Source organism: Asterias amurensis, chromosome 6, assembly GCF_032118995.1.
Source record: "Asterias amurensis chromosome 6, ASM3211899v1".
In the NCBI taxonomy this organism is placed as follows: Eukaryota; Metazoa; Echinodermata; class Asteroidea; order Forcipulatida; family Asteriidae; genus Asterias; species Asterias amurensis.
The window spans coordinates 9,097,277-9,118,421 of record NC_092653.1 but is presented as its reverse complement, the minus strand read 5'-3'; the positions used below and the strand labels follow the sequence as shown (position 1 = coordinate 9,118,421).

The 21,145-nt window shown below is 39.6% G+C and overlaps 2 protein-coding genes across 2 annotated transcripts in view; one reads left to right on the top strand and one right to left on the bottom strand.

Moving 5' to 3' along the window:
• Window positions 1–13,616, bottom strand: part of LOC139938147 (pre-mRNA-processing-splicing factor 8) — a 41,377-nt gene extending 27,761 nt beyond the window's left edge. Inside the window, exons 1-16 of the mRNA XM_071933528.1 lie at window positions 13,546–13,616; window positions 11,892–12,028; window positions 11,001–11,169; window positions 10,135–10,299; window positions 8,904–9,119; window positions 8,253–8,465; window positions 7,540–7,665; window positions 6,916–7,021; window positions 5,935–6,125; window positions 5,647–5,766; window positions 5,033–5,222; window positions 4,373–4,492; window positions 3,863–3,997; window positions 3,134–3,343; window positions 1,969–2,085; window positions 1,388–1,594 (exon numbers count right to left, since the gene is read on the bottom strand). Of these exons, the coding sequence (XP_071789629.1) occupies window positions 1,388–1,594; window positions 1,969–2,085; window positions 3,134–3,343; window positions 3,863–3,997; window positions 4,373–4,492; window positions 5,033–5,222; window positions 5,647–5,766; window positions 5,935–6,125; window positions 6,916–7,021; window positions 7,540–7,665; window positions 8,253–8,465; window positions 8,904–9,119; window positions 10,135–10,299; window positions 11,001–11,169; window positions 11,892–12,009 (2,403 nt within the window). The 5' untranslated portion in view covers window positions 12,010–12,028; window positions 13,546–13,616. The remainder of the gene's footprint in view (window positions 1–1,387; window positions 1,595–1,968; window positions 2,086–3,133; window positions 3,344–3,862; window positions 3,998–4,372; window positions 4,493–5,032; window positions 5,223–5,646; window positions 5,767–5,934; window positions 6,126–6,915; window positions 7,022–7,539; window positions 7,666–8,252; window positions 8,466–8,903; window positions 9,120–10,134; window positions 10,300–11,000; window positions 11,170–11,891; window positions 12,029–13,545) is intronic.
• Window positions 13,617–14,015: 399 nt separating this feature from the next.
• LOC139939082 (coiled-coil domain-containing protein 92-like) lies at window positions 14,016–21,145 on the top strand. Its single transcript, XM_071934816.1, has 3 exons — window positions 14,016–14,174; window positions 15,652–15,865; window positions 19,516–21,145. Exons 2-3 carry the CDS (start codon window positions 15,694–15,696, stop codon window positions 20,328–20,330), a joined length of 987 nt encoding a protein of 328 aa, XP_071790917.1. The 5' UTR covers window positions 14,016–14,174; window positions 15,652–15,693; the 3' UTR covers window positions 20,331–21,145.

The window sequence follows — 21,145 nt, the reverse complement described above, 5'->3', positions numbered from 1 at the left end:
TAAATTAAAAACCTGTGAAAATTTAGGCTCAATCGGTCATCAGAGTCTGGAGCAAATAACGAGAAAACCCACCTTGTTTCTGCACGTTTCGCCGTGTAATGTATTCTCGATCGAGAATTGATAGATGTTTTAATGTTTTCTCAAAAAGTAAAGCATTTCATGGAATAATATTTCAAGGGAAGTCTTTCACCATTACCTTCTGTAAACCCTGTAAGTTATTTGCAAATCTGTGAACTTTTAATTTTTGTTCTGTTTAAAAAGTGTCCAATGGCTTTAACAATTTGAGTTTGCAGGTTCTTCAAGTAATGTCAGGAAAGTCAGTATTGCGATAGTTTCAAATGGAGTTTTTGTTGAAACTGAAGACCTATATCTGGCCACTGGTTCGGTTGTTAAACCTACAGGCAAAGTATACCTTTAGTTTTTTTAACCTTGACCTTGTCTCAGTAAAATTATACCACAGTGTGTTTGAAAAAACTTGTTTAAAACCTTTTCATCGAACTTTGATTCTCTTATTCAAAACCATGTTGATGATATTTGTAGGGTGTCATGGCCTAGTGGTTAAGAATGGGTTTTTATCCTGATCATGACACTTGTGTCCTTGAGCAAGATGCTCTACTATAATTGCTTCTCTTCATTCAGGGGTATAATAGTTACTATAAGGTATGAGGTTGATATTGTGTATGAAAAAGCCACTGGAGCGGCACGGCAGCTCAGAGCTGTACACTCCCCAGGGAGCTGAGAAAGATGACAGGGATGTTATTGGCTCAATGACCATGGCATTACTGTAAAGCGCATTGATATGTAATTGAGTAATGTGCTATATAAGAACTAGTTATTATGAGTATTATTATATTGAATTTTTGTATAAGGAAAGGTTTGCGGTAACACCATGTAATGACTATCTCTAAATGAGTTGGGGTGGTTCTGAAAAGAACCGTCGGTTTCAACTCAACGATTCAATCAGTATGCTCTGATCGTCTTCTAAAGAAAGCTATACTCTGATGCTGCATGCTGCTTTGGAAACGAGTAATGGGGAGAGGTTGATGGTATAAAACGTGCGAAACAGCTCCCTCTGAAGTGCCATAGTTTTCGAGAAAGAAGTATTTTCCACGAATTTGATTTCGAGACCTCAGATTTAGAACTTGAGGTCTCAAACGCAACCATCTTAACGCACACAACTTTGTGTGACAAGGGTGTTTTTTTTCTTTCATTATTATCTCACAAGTTCGATGACCGATTGAGCTCAAATTTTCACAGGTTAGTTATTTTATACATACGTTGAGATACACCAACTGTGAAGGCTAGTCTTTGACAATTGCCAATAGTGTCCACTGCCTTTAAGTACTGTGGATTGAATTGGTCAACAAAATAGCAGAATCAACGTTACCTTCAAGTAGTTGTGCTGTCTCTCTTGTTCAGCCTTGAGGTACAGACGAGTCAGCCTACCAAGATTCTTCTTACAAACCGTCTTGTCGACGGTGGCACCACGCCGGATACGCTCTCTGTTGTAGTGGGCAGTGTTGGTCCACCAATCGGCTTTGGATTTGACATAGCGGAGAATCATGTTCTCGATGGGCGTGGGCAGACCGGGTACCTGTGGAGGTCAGTTTGGACGAGTCATTTTTGGGCTTTGGGAATTTGGGTTATTAACTTTAAGTTAGATGGTAAATCTGATAAATGTTGAACCCACTGATTATTCAATTTAACATGTTTTTTAAATCATGTCATCAAGAAAAATGTAATAAATTTAAGCATGAACAGATTCCATTTTAATAAAGAGCTTAGTTATACTTTTTCCTCATTTTTTATTTAACAGTACAATTTTTTTTTTAAAGCAACTCTTTCTTTTCAAAACTATTCACTAGTGAAAAATTAAAAAAAAGGGCTCAAAGCTCAGAATTTTTAGGTCTGTAAACGTCTGGAATTTCTCATCCCTGGTTCAATCTTAGTTCTTGAGGGTTATCTTACCTTCCATGGGATGTTGGCCTTCCAGCAGCGCCATGCTTCACTAAGATGCTGTAGGATGGTACGAGCCTTGTTCTGTTTGATCCCCTCAGGCATCATGTCCAGGATGTCGTGCATCACCTTGACAACAAACAATACAAAATTCAGTATCTTAAGAATCGGCTGTTCTTCCATTGACCAAATTTTTTTTTTATGGTGAACCCGAACAAAGATATCAACAAAGTAAGGAGACCACTAGCATAGGGCTAGATAAATAGCTCAGTTGGAAGAGCGCTTACATGTTAATCTTCAGGCTGCAGGTTCAAATCCTCTCTGGCCAATTTTTCTTTGATCAACCCAAAGATTTTAATTTTGTTTGTACATCAGAAATATTTTTCAGTGCATAAAATTTAAATAATAGAAAGAATAGGAAACAAAAATGAAACGTTGTAAAAAACAGGAAACAGACTATTTCTCCATCCAGCTTCGGTTCTGTTACATCGATTTGAATGGAAGAAAATCGAGATAGCTACACCAAAATAAAGGTCTAATATGACACAAAGTTACTTTAGCGAATGTATCCAATTGCATTGTGCAGAGGGTTACGCTATCAATTTGGATTTTAAATTTGATTATGAACAGGAAAAGAAAACTAAACTAAGTTTCTGATTGAAGCTTGCTTCATACTTCATGCAAATTGCGAAAGCGAATCTAAAGAAAATGGCCCGCCAAGATTGTTTGTGTCACATAATAACCTTCGCATTCGCTTTCGTGTGAAGTATGAAACGGGCTTAGAGCATGTATCAGGTTGATTCCAGGATGGCAAGCCACTGTGACAGACACAGCCATCCAACGATGCAAAGCACTGATCAATTACTGTAGCATTGATTATACGAACAGACAAGTCATGTACAAAACACCTGCCTGCAGATACCATACAATGCACAAAATTAATTTAAAGCTGTTAAGCATTAAACACAGCTTGACAAATTTCTTTGCTTGTCAAAAATTGTGTGGAAAACCAGTCACAACGATGTCAAAGTTAGGTAATTTTTGGGCCAATTTCAGTTAAGCAATTTTTTCTGTGCTTAGCAAGTTTTTTTGCTTATAGGCTTTACGAAATTGGGTCCATGTGATGGATGCATGCTGTTTGTAGGTCACTACCCTTCAGGATCCTGGGCAAACTTACCGAAGCCCTGAGCTCAAGATCGTAGTGACTCTCCACTCGCTGCTTGGTGACCGTCTTAGTGACGCCCTTGGAGTGTCGACCTTCAAACTGTCTGGACAGTAGATTGCCCAACCATCTCTCCAGGAGAGGGGTGATCCCACGCAGGAAGAACACCCAGACACGCCACCCTGGAGCCCAGAACCCACAGCCCGGTCCCTTGCCAACTGGGCCCTGGAGGAGAGAGAGAGAGATGTTAGGACTTGCAGTTGTATGTAAACATGGGTTTCAAAATTTGCTATTTTATGGAGACCGAAGGCAATAGGAACAGAAAGTCTCCACGGGGGAAATTTTTAAGAGATGGAAGTTCCACTACGCATTTTGCGTACAAAGTCTGTAGGGGATTTTCAGAGAGAAAAAGCAAAATTCAACAACTGCCACAATAATTGCAACTGCTTTCAAAAAAATATGTCTATCAAAATATAAACCATACATTTTCATTTTCTTATATGCAAACTGTAGGGTTTAAGCTTGAGGTTCACTGCTCCATCTGGGTGAACACTATGAATAATGACCATATGACCCTATACAACCATGGACAGTAATTTCATGAATATTTACACCAAGTTAAAAAGAACTTCAACATCTAAAGGAAAGGAATGAATATTCATATTATATTCAGGCATTTCCCAGTGAGAACCACCTCCTTTACCCTGACCCGAACATCGGTCAAACCCTGACATCACCACTCACCGTGTTGAAGCGATAGTAGATGATGTGCTTGATGTCTTTACACATCCTGATCTGTCTCATCAGCTTGTATTTGTAGCGGTACATACCAGTCAGTTGACCCACGTGGGCAAAGATGTACTGCAGACCGTCTGACAGCTAGAAAAGTAACCACAGCAAAATTATACCAGAGTTGAAAAATAACCAGGCCAAAATGGCTGTCTAAAAACTTCAAATTACTCCTATCTTTCATTTGTTTTACAAGAAGGACTACTGTTTATGAAATACTCCCTGGTAGTGTACACTTTGAACACATGCAAATATAATCAAAACAGGAGACATTTTTTAGACAGGTTTTGAATTGAGATCAAGCACCTTAAAAGCATTTACAAGGTGCCGTGGCGCATTCAACAGCTTCTAACCAAGTAAGTTTCTATGCTTACAATTATTTTGAGTAATTACCAATAGTGTCTAGTACCTTAAAAACATAGGAGCGTTAACGCATAACATAAAAGTTTGTCACTGAGGACTTACCTGAAATGCGTCTACATTGCCCAGTCTGTATTGCACATGGCTATCAATGATGAGCTTCGTTAGACGTAGGATCTCACGACACAGATGGAACGCATTGCCGAAGCGTGATTTCTTACGCTCCTACAGGTCAAACAAAAAAATATATAAAGTAAAATGCCATTTTGAAACAATCGATTTTTTTTTTGGCACAAGACCTGACCTACTTGTTCATACATTGTAGAACTTAATAGACTTTTAATCCAGTGATGCACAGATTAACAAAATGAGAATGAGAATAAAAGAGAAAGCTCTCGGGTGATTTTGTGGAATTAGATCAGAGATACGCTTGGATACAGAGCTATAAACCTGGGCCATCATGGGCTCTACGCTTAATGTTATTTACCCCAGATGGAGCGGAGATTGTGTTACGAGCGCCAACATTGAACAGGAGCAGGGGCCCAACGAGACAGGGCTTGAATTGTCTGAAATTTTTTTAGCATAAAGAAAATACATATATACAAATAATTTGACATAAAAAGAGAGGCTTTAAAAAAGTTAAGAATTTGCACACACAATGAACATTCATTGCTTGCACAGTGGGGCGTAAAAAGAAGAAAGATTGGTTTTTGGTATGGGGGCCATATGAGATATGGCCACGATTGAAGCCCCTGTTCCTCATACCTTAGTTGTGAGTGTCTTGACTGGCTTGAGGTTGAAGTTGTAGTCCAGATGGAGATAGTTGAGATTCTTACGATGGATCAAGAGATTGAGCATGTTGTAGCCCTGACGGCAGACCTGAAGACCAACCTCCACCCAGTCAAGGGTCGTCGACTGGAAGAACTTAGTGGACTTGAAGGAACGGAACAAGTATCTTGGGAGAGCGAAGGTTAAGGTTGAGTTAGGAACAGGAAGATAATAGTAAATATGGAATAGTCAACAAAGGTTGTATCATAAACTTGGGTGTGATTCCTGCCTGGCTACATGGCAGCTAAGGAGTTATATGGCTTCTGACTGGCACCTTTGATAAAAGATTTTGACAAAATAAGGAGACCGCCAACATAGCACTGGAAAGCTCAGTTGGTAGAGCGCCAGTACATTCATATGGAGGTGGTTGGTTCAAGTCCTGCTCCGTTTATTTTTTTTCTTCTAACCCGAACCATTCTAAAAATTTCCAGTCAGTTTCTCTTAAGGTTATTAATTGTTACAGAAATAAAATCTGAACAAAAGTTATCTTAATGTCTACTTATGCATGAATGAAAAAAAAAACATCTTAAAAGTTTACAGAAAGTCCTCACCTCTTTTTCTGTGACTTTGGTGGTCTGTGTTTAAGGGCGTTGAGGACGTAGATCTTGAGAAGCTTCTGGTATGATACGCGCACCTTGACGGGCTGACCACTGGGACAGTGTTCACGGTACCTGAAAGAAATGGGACACAAGAAAATCATGTACGAAAATTAAGAGTAAAAGACATCTGCATGAATAGTTATTTAAAAAAAAAAGTATTATCTCTGGCTATAAAAATAACAAACAAACTGCAAAATTCAAATGACCTTGCCCTAAAATGAAATTCCATCTACCACTCACCATGTTTTAGTAAGTGGTATGTCCACTGCTCGTCTGTGCCTGCCAGAGCGAAGATGGAATGGCCTTGGTGCCCACAGCAGGGCGATCCCGTTAGCTGTGTTATCAGTGTACAGGGGTCTGTCTTGTAGGAATGGTTGTACGTAGTCAGGTAGCTCAAACTCTTCATCGTCATCGGGCAGTGGCTCTGTAACCTGGAGATTCATGAAAGGTATTAAAAATATTTATAAGATTTTTTTTAGTGCTTTATCACACCCCTAGGGGTGTTTCAAAGCATGTTTTCCTGCAAGGTTTGTGAAGCAACATTTTTTTAAGTATGAGACCCATATCTTTATGGCACCATGATTTATGGAAGTTATTATACAGGATTGGCAAGGATACACAGAATTTAGCAGCAGGTACCACAACGCTTTAACAGATGTTAAATTTGTATCTGGGATAAAGAACATCATTTGGTTTGGTTGGCGTAACAGGCCCCCAAAAATAGGGTCGGTCGGTAGGGATTTTTTTTTTCACGTTCAATCATTGGTGCAACCAAAGAGAAAATTATGGTGCAACATTGTGCAAGTCATGCAAGTTCCACGCGCGGGGAGCGTCAGTCAACAGTGAGAAACAGTCAGAAATGGTTTTAACGTATTTATAACTAATTTAAAAAGATTGTAATCATTACATTTCTTTCCATGAAAAAACAAAAACATCCAGGGGCGGCCATATTTTTAGGGTCGGCCGGATAACGTCAACATAAATTTTTCTCTTTTTATGCCTCACCCTTAAACCAATGTGCACTGTAAACCCTTGAAAAGTGTGTTGACATCTGCTCCTTGAACAGATTGACTCGTAGTTTCAATTGGAATCAGTGGAAACTTTTAAGGAATTTATTGGTATCAGTGGAAACCATTAGGGGATTAAACGCAAGTCACAAGTTCTGTTTAACCATTTCTGAAAATAAACTGTAGACGCCTTTGCCTAACCATGTGTTCTTACCTTGCCGCTGTGTCTGTGTGAGATTGGGTTGATAAGAGGATCAAAGTAGAACGCTGGGAGATCTGGATCTTCAGTCTTGATGAACACTACGCTGGGAGTGTGATACCTTAACACACAAAACAGATATTGTATAAGTAACATATTCAGATTTGCGGTTGAACAAACAAAATATGACTAGAATTGGATCTGAACCAACATGGTGTTTATACAGCAAACCATATATATAATTTGGTCTTTACCCTCACATCGATGTGTATACAGCACTGTATACTTTCCCCTCCGAGTTCAGTGAAAAAGGACTCAGGAAAGTACAGTGCACATCAGTGTTAGGGTATATAACAAATTTATTTCTTTATCCCCGATGCAAAAATGTACTCTAAAAGCTAAATATACAGTGCTACCTCACCACGCAATGCCTGATCACCTATACATCATATAGTTGTGTAACGAACCCAGTGCACTTATCGGAAAAGAGAAGAGGTCCGCCAGGTGTCAACGTAGTCCCACATACCTTTCAAGAAATACTGCATGTTAAAGCGCCTTGAGTGTCACTGAGTGACAGATATGTGAGCTATATAAGAAGCCACTATTTTTATCATTTAGCTTTACACCTGTTGCACTTACCATGTGAGCTGTACGAAGTACGGCAGGTTGTTGTACAGATAGGGAAAGGCAATCTTGTACTCTGTGCGGATCTGTTGCCTGATGATGATCTTGTTCACATCGTTAAACTCATTCCAGTCTTCGTCTCTGTCAAATCCAAAAACAATTTTCAAACGAAAAATATGAAAACCAAACAGTAAAGTAAGTATTCTTAGAAGCTTTGCATGGTGTGGATAGGAAGAAACTATAAATAAATAAGCTTGCGGTTACTACCATGTGTAAATTTTTTTTGCGGGAGTGTTGGCTCTAAAAACAGCCGGTGTGGTCTCAACATTTCCAACAGTATAATCTGCTCGTCTTTCGGAGAATGCTACACTACTGGTGGTGTAAAGTGGTATAAAAGCAAAGTATTTCTAAAACTCAGGCCCCAACATCGTGGAGCTGTCTAAGCAGAAAAAGTAGCCAAGCACAAAAAACTATGCTTCATCACAATAAGGTTACCTGCCACAAGACCATTTCCCATGCACTTTTTCTTACTGGTAATCTGCTAATTTTGTTAACAAAATTAGCTGCTTAAGAAGCTGTATGAAATTGGGCCCAGATCCAAATCCTTTCTGTACGACCATATAAAATGATGAAAATTTTGAACGAGCCCTGACAAGGAATGAGACATACAGCAACAACAAAATGGTTCGACTTACAGGATACAGCAACAACAAAATGGTTCGACTTACAGGAGGGTTGCATCCCGCACCAACGGCTCAAACTTTGGCCCTCCCGGGATGGCCATGTTGAGGGCCTTGGAGGTAAAGAATGACTTGAGATCAAAGAGATAAAAGTAGTTCTCATCGACAAGGTCTGTAAGAAGCTGGTTGGCAAGACGGTACACTGTGGACATCATGGGAAGGGTCAGACGCCAGCTCTTGTAACTGGTCCCGTTGACGTTCCTGAAATCAAACAGAACCAAAAATAGGTGGTTTAGATTTGAAATCTAAACGGTGAAAAAAAAACCCCCAAAACGGACTGATAATAAGAAATGCATTTCTGCTGTCTGACTGTTAATGTCATCCACTCTGGTTTTAAATGATAGACAAGCTCTGGCAGACATTCATAACCGTATCAGACCTGTTTGAATGTTGAACTAATTCGGGGTTGAACAAAGAAAAAAAGGAAAATCAACAAAATAGGGATAGAAAGTATAGTTGGTAGTGCATTCAACCGGAGGTTATTGGTTCAAATCTCGCTCTAGTAAATTTGTCATGGTTCACCCCAAACTATTTAAAATTCACACAGTCAGTTGCCCTTATGGTTTATAACTTGATATTTGAATATTAAACTGTTGAAAAGCGCCAAACCACCCAAGCCTAGCATCCCCTGTTACTTACACTGAGTCAATCAGTGGCTTGTGATCGTAGAACCATTCATACACCGGTCCGTCTTCCTCAGGGTCAAGCTCCATGTTGATTGGCTCAAGCGGCTCAACGTCCAGGATGTTGTCAGCGTAATCCAGAGGGGGCTCTTCATCATCGAAGGGAGGGAAGCGCATACGCTTGAAGTGACGACGGTCACGCTTCTCACGTCTCATCATAATCCACATGGTTCTAGGGTAAACAAAATAAATGAAATTGAAAATAAATTAAAACAGCAGCCACAGCAAGTGTGACTCAAAATAAAAAGTAAAGAAATGTAGCCTCTTTAGGCAGAAGCACTATTTGCTAAGTACTATTCACTATAAGCTATTTGCCAAGCAAGATTCATGGTAGATATTTACCAAGTAGTTTATTTTAATATAATATAATAATAATAAACGAGACTTATAAAGCACATTTTACAAAATTCAATGCGCTGGAAGAGTGCTACGGAAAAGACGATTATGAGAATAGATGTGTTTTTAATTTACTCTTGAATGTCTGGAGTGTGTTGGTGTTCCGAATATGACTTGGTAGGGCGTTCCAGCACCGGGGACCAGCGACTGAAAAGGACCGGTCCCCTGCCATTTTGTGTGTGCGAGGGATTGTTAGATTCTGGCCGGAGCGGAGCCCACTCCGGCCAGGTTTGTTGAAATTTAGCGACTCTGTAAGGTATTGTGGAAGTACGTTAGAGAGTTCTTTGTGCATGTTCACAGATGTTTTGAAGGTAATGCGTTGTTTAACTGGTAACCAGTGTAATTGTTTGAGAAGAGTGGATGCGTGTGTGTATTTGGGTTGCAAGAAAATGATACGAGCAGCATTGTTTTGGAGCACATGTATTTTCTCCACATAATAGAAATTGGGACAATTGTTTTTATGTCTTTATGTCACAGCTTTTTTGTTTATATCCTATTGATCCAAAATTCACCTGGCACCATCTTCACAAGAATCTTGGTTGCACCATTTTGGCAGTCAATATCCTGATGTTCCAAACGGTGTAGTGAAAATTCTAGACATGACGTTGACACGCTTGGTGTTGACTCCCAAGATACTTGGTTTTGGCAGCAATTTATACCAATGTGATCAAACTAAGACCATATTGTAATATAGTTTGGTTCCTCTTTTACAGAATTAGAAAAGGTTTTAGTATCATCAGCTAGTGTACAGAGAATACGACAACGGTGGCAATGCAAGTCTTACTACTCACCCCCATTGTGCTATGTAGACGGGTTCGATGACCCTCGCGACCTCGTTGACAAAAGAGATGGCACCGGTGATGTGATACAGAACGTTGACGTCTCGAATCTGCTCCCAGGGCATGGGCATGTTCTCAATGAGCTTCAGCACAGCATGGGGCATGTACTTAAGAGCTCTGAAAAAAATAAAACAAAATGCACACATTTTGAAAACTTCAAAAGGCCAGTGATTCCAGTGTTGGGCCAGTAAACTCAAGATAAGACTAGTCTGGCGGTCTTGGGTTCCTTTTCAATTCAACGTCTTTGCCTCAAAAGAATGATGTTCAAATGTGGAAATCGAGTCTCACAAGTATCTTTCAATCCTGCTGAGTATCAACCATAAAACAGAAGAGTTGGTGTTTTGTTTAAACGAAACAGTTAAGATGATAAAACCTTTTTCTCATTTTGATTTGTAGTCTCTTCACATTTTTATTCAGGTCCGGTAAATAAAAACCCAATTCAGTATGGATTCTGAGCTCCAAGTCTTGAGATCTTTTGGATTCCCCCCCCCCCCCAAATTTAAGCTCTGGATGGTGGGTGTTGGTTGTCGAGGTACCACAGTGTGGAGTATTGTTCAGAAAGCAGGACCCAATTTCATCAAGCTGTTTAGCAGAAAATACTGCTTGACAAATTTCTTTGCTAATAATGTTTGAGTGGGGCACCAGTCACGACAATGAAACTTGAGGTTGTTAACCTGTTTCTGCTGAGCAATGTTTTTCTTTGCTTGGTAAGTTTTTGTGACTTCAGGCTTTATGAATTTGGGCCCAGGAGGGTTTCTAGCCAATACTCGGGGGTTAAGGGTGCCGTTAAAAATAATATCTATAAAAAGTTGACTCACCCAAGATACACTCTCTTGTCGTGTCTGAATTTCCTGTTGGTCATGTCTCCGTGGTCGCGGATGATCTTGCGGACATGCTCAGGGGGCATGTCCTCCTTCTGAGCGTCCACGAAGCCAAACTTCCGCTTCTCTGCGTAACGTTTGGACTGAAGCTGCTGCCATTTTCGAGCTGATGGAGAAAAAAAATAATGTTTTTGAATAAGAGGTATTCTAAAAAGCAAGAAGGACCTACTCCCTTTTTCTCAAAAATCCTTTTATATAAATTTAGAAATGAAGTAATCAATCCTTAATCAATCTTGGATAACTGTTGATATAATTCTGAAAACAAGTTTTTCTCTTGAAGTTATTTGAGACACAGTCATGATGTAATCTAAAAGTCCCCCCTAAAAAGACAAAAATGAGTTTTAGTATCACACCACAATATAATTCATTGTTTACAACACCCTCTAAAGCACATAGTTCTATTGGGAATAAGTGCTCAATTCCGAATGAAGTAGGTCCATGAAATTAGGCCTAATCCTTTTCCATTGTTCAAAGCGACTAGAGCAATAGAAAAGAAGTGGTGAGTGGGACGCCCTCTATCGTCAAAAAGTATCCCGTTGATTTAGTTTGTCACAACCCAAAACAGCATCACTGCAGCTTTTGATCTCATCTATGGAGGTGCAAAAAACGGTTACACAAAATTGGCATTGCATTGAGACAATGTGCAGGCCTGATACTTCATGAAGCATCAAAGGGGATTGCCTCTATGCCCCCTGATCATTGCCTTGGTACCCTTTAAATGCTACAGTAGAAATTTAAGATTTCCTCGTATATTGCCCTTTACCAAGGAGAAAATGCCTTGGTGGTCTTGTCCTTTAAAAGACGAAGCAAACAGACATGAAAGTGTACCTTTTTCTTGTAATTTTTCCTCCGTCATGTAGCTTGGAATCTGCTGAGGAGGCACATTTGGCTGGACGTAGGTACCTGGTGGAGGGGGTATGCCGTAGCCCCCAAGCAGGGCCGCCATCTCTGAGTCTGGCAGTTAGCTAATAAGTGCAAACAAATAAATAAATCCAAAAATACAAATATTTACTATGATTGAATCGTAAGCGTATGTCTCTCCTTTTTTTTTACAGACAAACATCGTTAAAACTGAGAGTTTGAAATCCTTTCTGTTTGTCTTCAATGAAACTTTTCATAACTTGTGAAATTCTGACAGCACCAGTTAGCCATCTTATAGTAGCGATAACAAAACCCTCCTCCCGACGGCAAAGCCGGAAGGTTAGAAGGTGTGGCAGTCATATGCGCTGTCTGTTTACAATGCTTGCCGTTCACTCATATAGCGCGCACGCACTGCCTTGTAACACCCCTTTCACAGAATGGTTCAGTCCAACTCGGCTGCGGCTCGGCAGTTCGTCAATCCAATAAGCTCGTGCTTAGTGACAGAAAAATAAAGCATTTGCAAAAAACGTGCGATGCGACAGTTTCAAAATATGAACCTGGAAATTCGCTCCGGGATCTGGTTTTTGTCCTTTTTCTTCAAACTATTTTCTCAATGGTGTTTTGATTGGAGCAAATCTGTTGACTACCTGTCGAAATTGTACGTGATGGACCAAATTCCCGTTTGTTGTTCAAGAATACCTCATAACCTTCCGGCTTTGCCCTCGTGAAGGAGGGTTACGTTATCGCAACTAGCCATCTTATTGAAATTTGATCACTTATTTTGAAAACAGGCTGCAACAAAATGAAACAACTTTTTCGTATTTCAGTGTTTTTTGAACGATGCAGAGCAAGGGCCCTTTTCCATTGTTTACAGATTACAGAACAAGATTCAATAAATTGGCAGGATTTTAAAAAAAATTGTGAAATTTTTAGCAGTTCAGAGAACCAACTTTTCCAACAAACAACATGCAAAATTAGGATTGAATTGGGGGTGCGGGAGGCAATTAAAGGTTATTCATAATAAAGCTTCAATCCAACAATATTGAAACTTCAGGAACTTGTTTATTGAAGAATTTTTAAGCATTTATCACAGATTGGGGATTTTCTTTTTTTAAGCGGACAAAAAAAACAAACAACAAAAGTCAAATCCTTTTCTGTGGTTTTCTTTTGGGGGACTTTGTTTGTAAGTTTGTGTCAAGGCAATGGGCAAGTGACTCTTTGATCTACTTATCATGTTTTTTTAAAGGAATATATATTGTATTCATCAGTTTTGATTGGGCTAAACGCACACCATACATTTCTCCGTTATCTTTTTCGAGTTGCAAGGTATTCTGAATTTAGGCTGCAACTGCAGAAAAAGCAAGGCCAACTGCCATGCAACCTTCACTGTCGGAAATACACGACTTGTCCATACACTTTTGTTGAAAAGTTTGAACATTTTGTCGCTTGTGAGAAAACGAAGAGGGAACGTCAGAACATTAAGTACGTTCAATGTTTTGAAACATGCAAAATATACCTCATATATAAAACATAATTAATCATCAATGCAGGTTATCATAAATGTTTTTAAAATGCCATTTGCATTTTGAAGAAAAAAAATCCTTTCAAAACTTGGATTTACCTGTTCTGTGGATGTGCGTGCAGCTTTCCCACGTTTGATAACTTCTGTCTGATTTCCGCCGCCTACTTGCGCATTACTTTAAATGCAATGCTGCGGAACACAATGAACAAAAATACACGCTTCATCTGAAAGCCAGACTATTGTGTCACGTGACTTCTCAAGCACTAGTCTCTTTTCAAGATTCCATACAGCGAGGAAAGCAAACAGTAATGCTGTTCAGCTAAAGAACGTTACAATATCCTTTTCCCCTTTCCCTAAAAAAATAGAAATAAAAAAATTAAGAAATAATGCTTTCATACATTAAAATCACCAAGAACATTACGTTTTTTCGTCCCTGCCCAACATGCCTCAGGAAAATGTGCACGAAGAAAGACTAGCAGCCTTTATTTACTCAAACGTGTTGTTGTGTTGGAGATGAGCACTGGTTCCATGCTAACACTCTACCTCAATACATTGTTGGCAGAGTACCAGTTGTTACATTATAAATACATTTTTTGCTACATAACTACAGCAGGGGGCATTATTACATGTATTAATGTCTGCTACGATGTGAATGTGCCAGCCAAGGATCATACAGCAATTTGGAATGGAAAATTAATCACGAATTCACCCAAATGAAGATGATACCGGTTTGTTGATTTATTTCATTTGTGTGCAAAGGTTTTTTTGTAAAGATATTTATTAAAAACATGATTTGTTTGTGTTGATATTTTCATAATAATTCCAATTCAACCATCCAATCCAATTCCAATTCCAATCTGCCTGCATGTCTGATTCGTCTCATAAAATTATTTCTACTATGGAAAGGAAAGGCGGTAGCTAGCTATGTTGTTTTAAATTTGAAAATTGTTTCAGTGGTGGTGTCATTGTTTTCAATATGTTACTAGTATTGTCATCACATAAACAAATTTTTCGAATATTGTTGAATTGTAAAATTTTGTAGTGAGTAGTAAATATTTTTTGACATGCTTGACAATTATTTTTAATCTAAACTAAACAAATGATTTTGGCTTAAATTCCGAGAACTAAATTTTAATGTTAAAAAAACAATTTTCCTAATCACGTAATATTATACTGTATATGGAAGCTGCTTTTTTTTTAGGGTCTCAGTGACAATGTAAAAAGTAAACATGCTGGTTTCAGCTTCTCTTGCTCGAAAATGTTTTTCTTTGTCAAACTGCTATGATATTTCTGTGTGATTGCCTTCATAATTTACCTTTATTCAAAATTATTTTTTGATGAAGGGGGTTATTTGTCACTGCCATAAATTCAAGGTAATTTGTTTTTAATCAAAACATTTATGAGACAGTTAGACAAGCCTGGATTAAAACGGAGGGCCATGGCCTTCGCCCTCTGTTATTACTCTGTTTTTTTCCTCTTTTTTTTTCCTCGGTGACTCTTCATTATTACCCACAAAATGAAAATGGCCTTGCGCTCTAAAAGATAAAATTTGAGGCCTGTAGTTGTTGGTAAACATAGCCTAAAGCACTTTTAGTTTTGTTCTTGAAGACGCCTTGTATTCGTCAGCATAAAAGAAGAATACCTGAATCTTCAGTTAAAGTCCCATGTCATCGTGATCATGACCATTTCTAGTTGCGATACTTGTAACCCTCCATTCTCCTGATGGCGATCATTGCAACTAGACCATTTTCAGGCCTTTGGCTTTACACGGTACATATACTTGACTCTAGCCAAGCTACTGCGCATGTACGCGCTGGTCATCTCATTACAATAGAATAACACTGTGAATGGTTTGGATGTGATTTCCCTACAAAAATTGTGGATATGTGATATTAGTAGGGATGTCCCTAAGCCTACCATTATCAAATCCAAGTGAGCCACCTTACTGTTTATGTAAAGAAATCACATCCAGGCCGTTCACAGTGTAATGACGCCGCCCTTTTTGGATGTGGCGGCCAGCCTGCATCAGACAGTAACTGGGTCAGAGTTCATAATTACAAGTACAGCCACACGCCTGCTACAATCATGACGTCCGTGCCCCTTTAACGCTTCATATTTATTGTTTCATGTTTTGGAAATAGCATCAAATTTTTTGTTTTACTTTATAAAAAAATAATAAGTGCCCTCTGTGTTTTTTGCCAACAGATATGAGCCAGCGAGAGTGACGGAAAAAAACACTTTTCCAAGATGGCCGCTCCTCTCACCGTGCAGCTGCGCAATGCGGAGAGCTCGATCCTGTTTATGCAACAGGAGCACGCCAAGACGCTGCAGGGACTGCACCAGGAGCTGCAGAAACTGCAGAAGAAATGCGCAGAGTTGACCTTTGAACTTGCCATGAAGAGTGGCTCACCTGATGAAGGTCAGTATAATGAATATTCATGTTTTATTTTTTATTTTATTTTTTTTTTGGGGGGGGGGCCGGGGTGGGATGGGGAGGGGGAGTTCTGATAACTGAAAACCTCATAAATAAGCCATTTGTGATTTGCGAGTTAGTTTTTCGAATAATGTCAGGTATAAGAACAGGCTTAGTTACCATGTACCACTTACATTTGAGTTGCTCAGAATATAGAGACAGCTATGTGCTATTTCAAAAGGTTTGGGGCAAGCTTTTACATAGAGCAACCTCCAGCCAGATGAACAAACCCTGGATGAGCAAAACCATTCAGAATTGTGTCCTATGGGTGTACCCTGCTATTATGTAACTGCAAATTGCTCCTAATCATGTGACATAGCCAAGAACTGTCCAAATAGTCGTGAGGAATTCAAATTTAAGTGGTAACTTGTGATCAAGCAGGTCATTGTACCAGACAATTTTCAAATCTAACTCATGCAAATGGCCTATCGTGAAAATACACACTTTGTGTATTGCATTGCATAATGTTGTGCATAATTTGTAATTATGTAGGATAACATTTATTTAGATCTTTGGTGTCTGTACTCTGTTGTTACCCTAGGTATGGTCTATTCTCTATGAATTCCACGTCCTGAGAAGTATTGGTTCCAAGACCATGGTGTGTGTGAAAAAAAAGTGAGAAAAAGTTAAGATCCCTTGGTGGGATCTGGTTAACAAAAGTACACAGCGCCCTCTATGTTTATTCACTGCCAGTTTGTACAGTGTGCAGGATACTTGCATGTTAATCTGAATGTCATATGTGTGTGCAGCATGATCTTGGATCCAAGACTATGTCCAGAGGGGAACTAAGTCCACATGCTACATTAGTGGGATTCGAACCCAACACTCCTGATTTCTAGATCAGAATGCTCAAGCTGTGTCTCAACATATTTTGGTACCTGTCAAAATCACAGTTTAATTTTCCCCTGTTGAAAGTTTTGTGTACTGCTAAATAATTTGCAAAATTTGAATAAATGCAATTCTCAAAATTAACAAAATACAAAATCTCTAGATGATTTTTCATCTCTCATCTTTATGGGCTTTTTTTATTCACCCCAACCCCTTAAAAAGTGAGTACACCCAGCATCATGCTTACTGCCCCCCCCCCCCCCCTTCCAGCCAGCCACACACACAGCTCTGTGTTGAAGCTATGAATAATTAATTTTCCACATCAAGATGCGCAAGCAAGAAAATGTTCAGCAGGCCTAGAATTACATGCCTTTATGCCCCTTCAGAAGCCCCCCCCCCCCACCTTAGTAGATTATCTAAGTGCCTTTTGCAATATAAAAATGGCATTGGCCCTCAGATGAAATTCCAGGATTGGGCCTATTTTCATAAAGCTGTCCCTGTTTAGATAAAAAATACTGCTTAGCAAATTTGTATGCTAAGCAACAACAATATGGGAGTGGCAACAATCACAACAATAACCTTTATGGACTTTTGGCCGATAAGCAGTTTCTGCTAAGCAATATTTTTCTGTGCTTAGCAAGTTTTTGTGCTTACAGGCTGGTTGAAATTGAGCCCTGGAGCTGGCTCCATATGATGCATATTGAGACGAGTGCCTGTTGTTTTAGGTGGTCAAGCACTATCCAAGGTGCGTCATTGCATACGTCATCTTGTTGGATGATCAGTTTATTGGACCACATTTCACCCGTCCCCTGACAAATGTAAATGACTGTCACTAATTAGTTTGACAATACAACAACCTCATATTACAATGGAGGCTGACTGCCTCCCAATTTTACGGACAAAACAATAAACTCTGTCAAAAGGGAATTTCTCTGAACCAAGCATTAGACTCAACGTTGCCATGGCAATCACAACGCAGGTTTCCACATCAGTGGTTATTATAGTCAACTAGATTAACATTACTGTCAGGTTGCAGCACAAATACATCATGTTGAGCCATTGTTCATTCATTGACAAAGAACTAAAGCCTCCTGGAAATTTGTTAAGACCTTTCTTTCATCAAACTGTGGGCAACAAATTCTCAAATGAAGTGTTTTGTAATAAAAAAAACGTTTATCAAGCAATCCAAGCAGATGGTTGTTTCTGACTTCACATAGATTTTGTTCAAAAACACTTCTCAACTGAATTATTTTATTTTTGGTTGAGAATTTTAACTTTGAGTTTTACAGAAAGAGTAGCCTTGCTCAAGGCAGTCGAATTATTCACTCCGAAAAAAGACCGCCGCTGTATAAAAACCCACCCGTATTCACTGTGCGTAAAACCCACCCGTATTCACTGTGCGTAACATCGCACGACACGATGCCCCCGTACACTATCCGCATGCGTCGGCCGTCAGGCCGACAGCCTTGTAGGGTCTGTGTTGAAGCCACTGACCTCATTACTATAATAAGCGAATAGTTCCCACGGTCAGCTCATTACCATAATGCCCGCGAAAGATGAGACATGTCTACATCATCACACACCACCACCACGGACGCTCAGCGAGCATGATAGGCGTGTGTGATTGGACGTCAAAATGAATAATTCATTTGCCTCACATCCTGTGTTGTCTGATAGGTCTGACGAACGATATACATATTCATGAGCTGCATACTAGCATATCCTAGAGCCCCCCCCCCCCCATTTTGCCACTATTGGAATTTTTTCAATACAACACATTAAAATGGGAAGATACAGACCTGACAAGGCTGTCGGCCTGACGGCCTCCGCATGCGGTTAGTGGTGTACGAGTGCGATGACTTGTGTGAACAGTATTCGTGCGATGTGACAGTGTGTATATGGGTGGGTCATTCGGTGTGATCGCACACACCATGCACAGGGTACGGCGGGTGGGTTTACAGCTGCGTCTTTTCGGAGCGAATAATGCGACTGCCTTGAGCAAGGCTACAGAGAGAGGGGCTGGAAAGTGTTTCATTTGTGTACTAAACAATATCTGCGGACAGGGAAATAGTTTTGCAGATGAACGATTTATTAAAGAGAAGCTTTTACTTATTTTATTTTTTTCCAAAATGGAGCATTCTGGCTGACAGTACCCTTTTGGGTGATAAAATAAGGCTGTGTCTGGCACATGTGGCCATAGGCTTAACTGCCACATAATTTAATGTTCAAAACAAAAGAAGTTTTATGGGTCTTGAATTTGGGGGGAAAATTCACAAGACTGCAGGGTTGAAGCTCAAACGGTTACTGGACCAGAGAATTTTTTATACGACAAAATCAAAATGAGAAGAGCACTATCTACGCAGTTTCACATTTTAGCCTATTTCGAAGCAAGCGCTATGAGAAGATCTAGCTCATTTTTCTTATGGGTCAATACTTCAGTTCAATGAAGTTGAAAGATATTTGTATTATCTGGTTTTCGTTATAAAAACAATGAGGTGTTATTATTGAAAAACACAAGCCCACCGGACTTGTATTTGTCGCTAAAATCACTGACCTTGGGCCTGTGGTCCAGTGTTAATGTCATGCTCTGAACACTTTAGCTGACCGCCGCCATGTTCGACACTATCTGATATTTTTGAAGTGATTGGTGGATGTCATTTAAGTCAACGCTATTATATTCACCTTCATTGTACTAATAAATTTTAAAAAATAAAAGTCTACCAAACAGTCACCCTGAAATTAAGATGTTTTTTGTTTTAATTCCACAGAATTTTATGAGAAACAGCAAAAACTTTTGGAGGCTCAGCTGCGGGAAAAGACCAAAGGCTATTTAGAGGCGGAGACGAAAGTCCAGAAACGTGATTCCAAGATCATCATCCTTGAGCAGCAGGCTAAGATACAGGATCGACGACACCAGGATGAAATCAAACAGTACCAGAGCAAAATATCAGGGATGACCAGTGAGCTTGAGCAGCGCTCGAACAGTTTAGCTTACATGACAACCCAGTTACATCAACTGAAGCTAAGACATCAGGCAAGGGACGATACCAGTCCGGCTGAAAGAATTGGAAGTCCTGTACCACCGAAAGATAAACCGCATCATGTCCGCCGACATAAAGTGCGATCCAGCTCCATCGGGTTGCTACCCGGGGAGAACTTAAGGGGACACTTGCGCGCCGTCCACCCAGCGAGTATTGAGAATGCAGATGTACTGGAATGTACGGCCGACGCCGCGACAAAACAGTTCATTGTCACGACGAGACACTCGGGTTCGGCCAGTCCCCACCGACCGATCGCACGCTCACGGACGGAAATCATGGACCTTCGACCGTTTCTCGCCGCCAATGCAGCTGGCCGCGATCAAGACATTAACGCCAAACCGGCTCCATCCATCTTGCCACCTATCGCTCCGCACCTCGAGGACGGGAGACACAGACCAGAGAAACATCCGATGTTTGCTAAGAGGACCCTTCACAGGTCCAGCTCTGAGTTTGAGATTTCCTCGAAGGAGACCCTTGCCGTGGAGAAAGTCTGTTCAGTTGAGAATGACTTGCGACAGATTGAACAGTCCAAAACTGACTGATACACTGCTATTTATCCAAAAAAGTATATATATTTAAGTGTGTGCCTTTTAATGCATCTGTGGATTTTTTTTTAATTATGTCACACGTTACATTTTTAGCACATGTTGCAGTTGTGTTGAGTTTAATAATATTGCAAAATTTTAACAAAAATATCTTAAACAAAAAATACCATAAATTAAAACCCAGCGATTAGAGTTGTCACTCACCCAAGATGGTTAGGAAAATAAATACACTCATGGAGACTTTAGAATATTACAAATAATAATATGTGTTTTGTTGATCACAAAGTGCTTGATTAAAAAAAAACAGTGTGTCATGTAAAGCAATGTAAGCTTTTCCCATTGTGTTATTCTCACTGGTGCTCAATCATGCTCTAGAATTTCTATCACTAATCATAATTTGTAGGAGAAATATTCCCCGCCCATTGGTATCATAGACAATGCGTATTACCTTCAATTTTGAAAGGACATCAGTCATGCGCAACTTTGCATAATTTAGTGACTCATATTGATATGGTGTGCTACACCAAAACCTGCTACTTGGAGCGGGAGACAAATTGGTTACTTATCATATAGTGGAATTGGTAATAATAATATCGCATAAAAAATTTTTAACAAAAATTCAAAATTTACGAAACAATCTGAAAAGTCAAATGTACCTCAAACATTACAGGAGCTTTAATAGAGGTTTAAAAAAACCAGCCTAAATTATGAAAAATCATTGGTTTTTAGTTAATACACCATACAATTAATCATGAACATTGTATGTTTGTTTTCTTCAACGATTTCATACACAATGATGTACTTATTTCAGT

Coding starts and splice junctions, on each gene's coding strand:
- LOC139939082 (XM_071934816.1), top strand. CDS start 15,694: ATGGCCGCTCCTCTCACCGTGCAGCTGCGCAATGCGGAGAGCTCGATC. Junction 15,866..19,515: donor GAGTGGCTCACCTGATGAAG/GTCAGTATAATG, acceptor TTAATTCCACAG/AATTTTATGAGAAACAGCAA.